At 56.9% G+C, this 9,674-nt stretch overlaps 1 protein-coding gene across 1 annotated transcript; it reads right to left on the reverse strand.

The window, feature by feature from the left end:
• Positions 1 to 346: 346 nt before the first annotated feature.
• Positions 347 to 4,369, reverse strand: TENT5B (terminal nucleotidyltransferase 5B). Its single transcript, XM_015883753.2, has 2 exons — positions 4,016 to 4,369; positions 347 to 1,583 (listed from the first exon to the last, which is right to left on the reverse strand). The coding sequence occupies exons 1-2, from the start codon at positions 4,172 to 4,174 to the stop codon at positions 564 to 566; spliced, it is 1,179 nt and encodes a 392-aa protein (XP_015739239.1). The 5' UTR covers positions 4,175 to 4,369; the 3' UTR covers positions 347 to 563.
• Between the last annotated feature and the right edge of the window lie 5,305 nt (positions 4,370 to 9,674).

Below are 9,674 nucleotides of genomic sequence, written 5' to 3' on the forward strand. Positions count from 1 at the left end.
CCATTTCGAGCTCTCAGGATGTCAAACCCCTGCCAAAAATATATCTATAATATCTCTATCTCTCTAGATCAGGTTTACAGTACAGTTGTGTTTATATTGTTTACAGGCACTTAAACAGGATTCTTTGGTCCGTTCACAGGAATTCGCCACTCTGGCTTCTCACATCAGAAACCACAAGTCTGCACACACCCCAACACCCCTGCACTAAAAAACACAAGGAAAACAAAGATTCAGATCCATCTCAGGGCAGTGCAGATCTACCTCACCGGAACTCTACAATCTCCCCCTCACAGCCCACCCCCCCCCCCCCCCCCCCCCCCCCCCCCCATCCCTTCCCCAACCCCCCTCCCCATTGCCTACAATACATCTCCCCATCCGAGCTCCCATAGCACTGCACGTCCCATCACAGTGTGCAGGCCTGGCTCTGACCACCCCCAGCAGCAACACAGGCTGTGGGGGGGGACGGGGGACAAGAGTGAAGTTTCCTTTTGTTGCAGTCCTGGCTCCCCCCCACCCCAAATAAGGGAACACCTGGAGGGGCAGCCCTTGAAGTTCATCCCGGCTCAGTTACAGGGCAGCCACGTTGGGTAGGACTGATTGCAGGGCAGGAAGGGCTGCACGTGGGTCACGTAGTAGTTGATGTTGATCTCACTGACGTATGGGGCTGGTTGGTAGTAGCAGGTGACGTTTGTGACAGTGGGGAGGATGTTCTGCTCAGCCAGGACCCTCACGGCCAGCGTGGCAATGAGGTTCAGAGTCTGTCTTCGCTCATGTCCCATGAGACAGACTGTGCTCTCGTTTACAACTCTGCGCAGAGTCATCAGATAGTCATAACGTTTGTCCTCCATGCCCACGAAGTGGCTCTGCAGGTAACACTCCAGCTTCCTCTGCTGCTCGCCGATGTCTGAGAAGTCAATGAAAAACCTGGAGCACATGTAGCGCTGCAGAGCCTTCATATCCACCTCGGATTTGGGTTTGAAGCCCCTCACCAGGAGGTTGCAGTACTTCAGGAGCCCCCCCCCTCTGATCTCCTCCGGGTTGCGGGTGGCGATGACTCTGTTGCGCAGGTGGTCCATGGCCTCCTCAAAGTCCCCATACATGCTCTCCCCGGTGACCGTGGGGTGGAAGTTCTCAGCCATGGGGTTCTCCGAGCACTCCCCAAAGAGCAGAAGGGAATCCAGGATGATCTGAAAGGAATCCACGCTGAACTCAAACTGCCTCCTCAGGGAGTCCACGAACTTGAGCTCCACGTTCTTCCCACTGTTGTTGGACAGGGAGATGAGGCTCCAGCGGTCGGTCTCATTGCACACCTTGACTAACTTCTGCACATAGGCCTCCTTCAGGGTCATGGGGGTGATCTTGTCTTTGTTGACCCCCTCGGGGAGGAAGTCGAGGAGGCAATCCATCACCACGTCCTTCACCTGCTGGAAGACATCTTCAGTCTTCAGATCCACCCCGAAGATGAGGTCGAGGTCTTTGTAGCCCAGCCCGCTGTCCTGGTGCAGCACATGGCTGGCAGCCGAGCCGTTCAGCCTCACGTTGTGCACCACGATCCCTTTCTTCTCCAGCCGACTGCGGACAACCTGAGGGATCAAAGAGAGGAGATGAGAAGTGAGCACCCATCCCCAGTCCAGCCCAGCACCAGGGTCTGCTCCCCATTGCTTATATGGGTCACCCCAGTGCAAGAAAGCAAAATAAAGAGCTAACCCAGCAGAAATGGGTCGCTTTGGGAGCATCCAGAGCTGTGCCAGCAGCTTGGGGGGGGTCTCATGCATCGATCCCTCACATCAGAGGGTCTCCCTGCAATTCTGTGTGCCCTTCCCTGCCCTCCATCCCACCCCAGCTGCTCCTTGTGGCCATCAGGCTCTGCTCCCCCCAAGGGCTCTGGGCACAGGGTGGCTGCCATCCCCACTGATCTCATTCCATCCATCCCCTTTTTACCTGTCAAGATTAATTAGAGGCAAATCAAGATGCCAGAAGCACTCCAAAGCCCTGGCAGGTTCGTGTCCTAACTAGTAAGTGTATCCTAACAATTTCCAGTGTGTCAGAGCTTCGTGCTGAACTTGGCGTGCTATCAAGCACAGGAGGCAGCTTTCATCTGACGGGTGTTACTCCAGCAATGTTAATGCTCAGCCCTGGCACACCCACCCCTACCTGCACAGCTTTGTTCATTGAGTATGAGGCTGAATCATTAGCTTGATTACTTAACAGGCAGCAGGTTGGGATCACCCCAAGACCATACAATGAACCACCACGGACACAGCCTGTCATTTAACAGGGCTCACAGGGAGGCAGGAGGAAGATACAAACCTCACCCCCCCTCCATCCCTTTCATTTCTCCTTCCTGCAATTATAGAGCCCTGCAAACCTCACCTGGTGCTGGAAGTGCCCAAGTTTAGGGTATAGACAGCAGTCACCCCTCACCAAGGCACCCCATCCCCCCATGGACACGCTGCAGCTCCGTGCTTTGCTTAGGAAGCAGCACAGGGGGGTGAAGGAGCACAGTGAGATAGTGATAGTGCTGCACTGACCCTGAGCTGCCCTTGCAGGGAGGTATGTTATGACAAAAGGCTCCTACAACCGTCCCACAACTTGTTAAATCCTAAACCCCGGGAGGCTGCTCGCTGTCCCGATGCAGCCACACTGCTGGCATTTCCACTCTGCTCTCTGACATTAGGAACTGCTGCTCAGGCTGGAGATGTGCCCGGGCCCCACGCCAGCCCCACGGCCACGGTCACATGCTGGGCAACAGTTAACCAGGGAGCCACGAGCCGTCGGAAGTCCCAAGTCCCCAGCAGCACATGGACACGTTTGTCCTCTAAAGGAGGAATGGACTCCTCAGATCCAGGAGGGGTTTACATACAGAGAGCTGAACCCACATGAGATCTATATGGGCTGCTGTGATGGTCACTGAGCTCCCAGCAATGCAACTCAATGGGGCTCAATGTGAGATCCAGATCACAGAGCTGGGAGAAGGGCTCGTCCCAGTTTAACTCCCCAGGCACAGCCCAAGGATGGGCTCGATCCTACATCCATCTCAAGGGCTACAGAGCTCCAGCCCCATAGCTGAGACCCCACACTGGGGGCTGACAGCTCTGCAAAGCACTGAGTGGGGAACAACCCCACTGTGACCCCACTGAGCAGACCCCCCCCTCCCCCAGCAGGCAGGAATGTGCTTTACCCCATAGGGGCAGATATTTGCAGGGTTACCCAGCTGCTGACCTGCTTCCCAAAGCCGTGCCTCACCTCCACTGTGGTTGGGCTAATTGGTTCTGACAGGCAGCCCTACCCCAACCCCCAACCTGCTGCTCTCTATGGCCAACGAGTGCCTTTGGGGTTACTAGTAGGGATTACTCAGCCCTAAACACTGCGGGAAGGAGCTGGGGCAGCATCCTTTATGGACACAGGGGGGGATGCTATATTAGAACCCTAGAGCAGGAACTTGGGCTGCACATAGGAGCTGTAGGACCCAAAAACAAGGGGGAAAGAAGGAAAGCAGCACAGAAACACAGCGGGGCACCCGGGGGGGTGGGTTAAAGGGGGGTTAAGGGGGGTTAAAGAGGGGGTTAAGGGGGGGGGGGGGTCTATCCAGCTCAGTGCTGGGAGATCCGGCCGAGGTTCGTCTTAACGAACGTCCTTTGTAATTAGAAGCCCAAGATGCCCGATGTTCCATTTGATGAGTCATTACCGAAGAACGAAGGTTACCTCCCCAAACATGAATAATGCAGCAGCTCCTCTTATAGGAACGCACCGCTGTCAGTTGAATATTAAACCCCCTGTTATTGGGTTTTCGGTTATAAACCAACACCAAGAAACCCAAGGGGGGGGGACCGAACCGAACCTGGTACATCGCAATACTGGGCTCTAGTGACCACAAGGAGGGGGTGGGACCGAACCGAACCTGGTACATTGCAATACTGGGCTCTAATGCCCCCCAACCCGGCCCCGAACCGAACCTGCTCCATGTCAATACTGGGCTCTAATGCCCCCAACCCGGTTCCGACCCGGTTCTCACCTGCACGATGGTTCTGGGTCTCACTGACAGCGTTGGGAAGTTCCCCCGGCCGTGGATCGGAACCGCGTCCCCCAGGATCTGCTCCAATCTCTGCAGCTGTTCCCATGTCAGCACGCTGAACCGAGCCGACCCACCCGGCACCACCTCCGGCGGCAGCATCACAACCACGGCAATAACCGGGATATAATGGGGTATAAACGGGGGGATGGATGGAGCCGGTGCGGAGCGGGGGGAGCTGCGGGCGGTTGCGGACCCCGGGGGGCGCTGCAGGATCCCGATCCGCTCCGCTCAGCTCCCGCCCGCCGCCCGTCAGCTCAGCACTGCGCTGCCCGCGCCCACTACGAGGGTTTATATAGCAGCCCCGCCGCGCGTCCTCATTGGTTCAAGCCCATCTGCCAATCGCTGGTGGGTTTTAGTGCTCCTCCTGCGCTTTGATTGGTGGATGTCCACATCCCGTCCCTCGATGGAGAGCCAATTGGAATAGAGGAAAGGGAAAGGGGCGGGGTGAAGGGAAATGGGCGGGGCTACGGCGGTTAGCCACGCCCACTGGTACGGAGCCTTAAAGGGACCGCGCCCCGGATTGGGGGCTGTGGGGACACCCGGCCGAGATACACGGCACGCCCTATTGCCACCCCATTGACACCGAACTGATAGCCATAGAGCCCCATTGGCACCCCACTGATGCCCCATTGATACCCCTTAGCACCCTATTGATGCCCCATTGATGCCCCTTTAGAACCCTACTGGCATCCCATTGACACTGAATTGATGCCCCTTAGCCCTACTGATACCCCATTGATGCCCCACTGATACCCCTTAGCGCCCCATTGGCACCCCATTGATGCCCCATTTATGCCCCTTAGAACCCTACTGACACCCCATTGATGCCCCTTAGAACCCTATTGACACCCCATTGATGCCCCATTGATGCCCCTTAGCGCCCTATTGACACCCCACTGACACTGATTTGATACCCCTTAAGGCCCTATTGACACCCATTGATGCCCCATTGATGCCCCATTGATGCCCTTTTGATGTTCCATTGGCAGCCCTGGGTTTCCAATCGATTCCAAACTGATGCTCCATTAACATCCCTTTCACATCTCACCGGCATCCCATTGATGTCCCATTGATACCAAGCTGACGCCCCATTGACACCCTACTAGTGTCTCATTGATACCACCTTAACATCCTATTGATGCCCCATTGATACTCCATAAGCCACCCAGTGATCCCCAATTGATAACCAACCTGCTGCCCCATTGGTATCCCACCATGGAGCCCATCAGGTCGGGTGATGCTGCTGCACTTTGGGATCCCAAACCCCAATTCATGTCCTAGTCCTCAGGGATCCCCCAGCCCTGGGGTCTCCCTCAGCACCCACCCCCCACCATCACCCTGTTCTCCCATTAGAGTGGTGCCACCCAAGCAGGACCCAGCCCCATGTGCCAGGTGCTTCCTTGGAAAGCCACAAAGCTGTTGTGCAAGAGGAACTGAAAGACAGGACAGATGTGGGGCAGCCAGGACTGGGCTCAGTGTGCCCCATAACAGCCCATAACAGCTGCTGGAGGGGGATATTGTGTTGAGCTGGGTGTGTTGGGTGAACCCTGGGGCACCGTGCAGCTGTAGGGTGTGGGGTGCAGGGAGTGAAAGGGGTTTTCCATGGAACTCTGTTGCAAAACCCCTTTGGTGGCACCAGCAGGAGAGTTGGATCAGGAGGAGCTTCCCAAGAGGCTGCTGGACCAGTCAAAGTGCTTCAAAGGAAATCAGAAGAGCATCCCTTCCCTGCTCTGTGTTCCACGTCCCATCTCCCATATCCTGCATCCCATGTTCCCCATCCCACATCCCCTGTCCCATGTGCCCTGTGTTGAGCCCCCAGTGCCCGGTACCTGCCCTGTGATGCCATGGGATGCCCTATGATACACTGCAGTGCCTGATAGTGCTGAGCAGGAGCCCAAACTGTGGCCCTGGGGTCCCTTGGCACATGGCACAGCCCAGGATTTGGGCACAGGGGACACATTGGTGGCTATGGACAGAGCAGTGTCCCATTGGGGGCCCTTCCCAGCCCTTGTGGGTGCTGAGCTGCAGAACTGTGTGCAGGGCTGGGAGGGAACAGCCCGTCTGTCCCCATGCAGCTCCTGCTGCCCCACGCCTGCTGTGGATTTAGGAGGTGGATCCCAGCTGTGTCTGTAACCTCCTTCAGCAAACACGGCTCCCAGCTGCCTCCTGTTTGCACCATTGGTGGCACTGCTGGAACCCTGCAGCTCCCTGCTGTGTGCATGGGGGAGCAGTGAGATGTGAGGATGGGGATGAGGTGAGGATGGGGATGGGGAAGAGAAGGTGAGGATGAGGAGGATGAGGTGAAGATGTGGATGAGGTGAGGATGAGGATGAGGATGAGGAAGAGGAGGTGAGGATGAGGAGGGTGAGGTGGTGAGGATGAAGAGGACAAGGTAGAGATGAGGGGGATGAAGTGAGGATGGAGAAGGTGAGGATGAGGAGGATGAGGTGGTGAAGATGAGGACAAGGTGAAGATGAGGATGAGGAGGTGGTGAGGATGAGGAGGAAGAGGTGAGGATGAGGAAGGCAAGGAAAGGATGAGGATGATGGAATCACCAAGGTTGGAAAAGACCTGCAGGATCACCAAGTTCATCCATGCAATGATGACGAGGAAAAGGAGGTGAAGGTGAGGAGGATGAGGTGTGGATGGGAAGGATGAGATGAGGAGGAGGAGGAGGTGGTGAGGATGAAAAGGGCAAGATGAGGATGGGAAGAGTGAGATGAAGAGGAGGAGGAAGAGATGGTGAGGAAGAGGAGGAAGTGAGGATGGGGAGGAAGAGGTGAAGAGGAGGAAGAGAAGGTAAGGATGAGGAGAAGGGGAGGATGAGAAGGACAAGGTGAGGATGACGAGGAGGGGAGGATGATGAGGATGAAGGCCTTATCCCACCTATGAGCTGCAGCCATTGCTCCCAGCCCTTGGCTGAGTGACCCCACCACGGGGGGTGTCCCCACACCAGCCAAGTTAAGGCTGAGCCCACCCCCACTCTGTGGGGTCCCCCCGTGGCTCCCGCAGCCCCTTTGGCTGCCGGAAATAGCACTGATGGATGACAGCCACGATGCCACCCCAGGGAGGTGCTGTGAGCCACCAGGGCCACCAAGGAGGGCACTGAGATGAAAGGCAGCGCGGGAGCACAGGGTGTTATTAGAGCAGGTGACACACAGCTGGGGAATGGCACTGTCACCTCCCCGGGCTGCATGTCATGCACACAGCCCTGCAGCCCCAAGCAGCCCCGGAGCAATGCTGGGAGCCAGTGAGCCCCATCCGGTGACAGTGACGGTGTCACCATCTGCCCCACAACCCCCCACACTGACCCCAGATCTGCAGTGGGGGAACCCAAAGCCACGCAGAGCCCTCCCAGTAGCACCCAGAGCAACTGCCTGAGTGCAGGTCCAGCTGCTGGCATGCACTGTCCTACAGCCATCCCACAGCCACCCCACTGCCATCCCACTGCTGTCCCATCACCATCCCATTACTGCCCCATCATCATCTTATCTCCATCCCACTGCCATCCTATCACTGTCCTATTACCATTCCATCTCTGCCCCTCTGCCATCCCACTGCTACTCCACTGCCGTCCCATCATGGTCCCATTGCTGCCCCACTCCTGTTCCATTGCCATCCCATCTCTATCCCATTACCATCCTATTGCTGCCCCACTGCCACCCCACCACTGTCCCATTGCCATCCCATCACTGTCCCCATTGCTGCCCCATTGCCATCCCAGGACTGACCCATTGGCATCCCACCATTATCCCATTGGCATCCCACTGCTGCCCCATTGCCAACCCATCACTTCCCCATTCCCATCCCATTGCTGTCCCATTGCTGCCCCAGGACTGACCCCATTGCTGCCCCATTGCCATCCCACCACTGTCCCATTGCCATCCCATTGCTGCCTCATTGCTGACCCATCACTGCCCCATTGGCATCCCATCACTGCCCCATTGCTGTCCCATTGCTGCCCCATGACTGACCCCATTGCTGCCCCATTGCCATCCCATTGCTGCCCCATTGCCACCCCATTGCTGCCCCATTGCCATCCCATTGCTGTCCCATTGCTGCCCCATGACTGACCCCATTGCTGCCCCATTGCCATCCCATTGCTGCCTCATTGCTGACCCACCACTGTCCCATTGCCATCCCATTGCTGTCCTATCTCTGTCCTGTCCTTGGTGCTGGCAGTATGGCTGCACTGCCTGGGGGCACAAGGGGCATGAGGACATGGCAATGTGGGCACAAGGACCATGAGGACGCTCCTTAGGATCCATCCATCCACCCCACGGCCTCGTGCACTTTGCAGGTTGCTCAGCAGCTCCAGCCCATCCCTGGAGCCATCGTTAGTCCTCCCTCATTAGCAGCAGTTACTCACCCCATAAGACAGACACGAGAATATCCTGGAAATGCCTCCGTTTGGGGCCTTGTGGTGTGTTCAGATGACGACCGAAGCCAGGAGGGCGGCTGCACGTGATGCTGCCCTACACGTGGATGCTCAGCTCACCACCCAGTGCTGCCCCACTCTGTGTTGGGGGTCGGTGCTGCTGGGCTGGGTTGGCGTTATTGGGGTCTCCAGGCACCCCCAGCCCCCAAAGCCACACAGCAGTGGGGTGAGATGGGGGTCGAACCCATCCCGAGGGCATTATGGGGGGGGGGAGGGAACTGGAGCTTCAGGTATTTGAGGCAGATGAGCAACGCCAGCCATTATGAGCTTATGGGATGGCAAAGGGGTGAGTCACGGCATGGTTGAATCAGAGCTTTAATTTGCAGCTCTGGAACACGCTCTGCTGATGACTGACTCCAAAAGAGGGGCTCTGCTCCCCGGGGCTCCTTCCCTGTGGGTTGGAGGCTGCGGCCCCACAAGCTGTGGGGGATGGAGAAATAGACCCCAATGTCCAGCCAGGCCAAGGGCTGAGCGCCCACCTTTGGCTCACAGCACCATGGGGAGCAGGGGGCACCCTCATGCCTTACACTGCACAATTAAACATGCTGGTGTCCACTGGGTCATGGTGTTGTCCCCGTGGCTGTGTTGGTGTCCATGGTGGTGTCCCCATGGCCACATTGGTGTCCTCATGGCAATTCTGGTGTCCCCATGACTGTGTTGGTGTCCCCATAGCTGTGCTGGTGTCCCCATAGCTGTGCTGGTGTCCCCATAGCTGTGTTGGTGTCCCCATGGCTGTGCTGGCATTCCCATAGACATACAGGTGTCCCCATGGCTGTGTTGATATCCCCATGGCTGTGTTGGAGTCCCCATAACAATTCTGGTGTCCTCATGGCTGTGCTGGTGTCCCCATGGCAATGCTGGTGTCCCCATAGCCATGCTGGCATTCCCATAGCTGTACTGGTATCCCGATGGCCGTGCTGGCATTCCCATAGCCATATAGGTATCCCTATAGCTGTGCTGGTGTCCCCATAGCAATGCTGGAATCCCCATAGCTGTGTTGGTGTCCCCATAGAGCTGGTGTCCCCATAGATCCTGGTGTCCCCATAGATCCTGGTGTCCCCATAGCAATGCTGGTGTCCCCATAGCGATGCTGGTGTCCCATAGCCATACTGGTATCCCCATAGCGATGCTGGTGTCCCCATAGCCATACTGGTATCCCCA

This window comes from Coturnix japonica, chromosome 23 (assembly GCF_001577835.2).
Source record: "Coturnix japonica isolate 7356 chromosome 23, Coturnix japonica 2.1, whole genome shotgun sequence".
Taxonomy (NCBI): domain Eukaryota; kingdom Metazoa; phylum Chordata; class Aves; order Galliformes; family Phasianidae; genus Coturnix; species Coturnix japonica.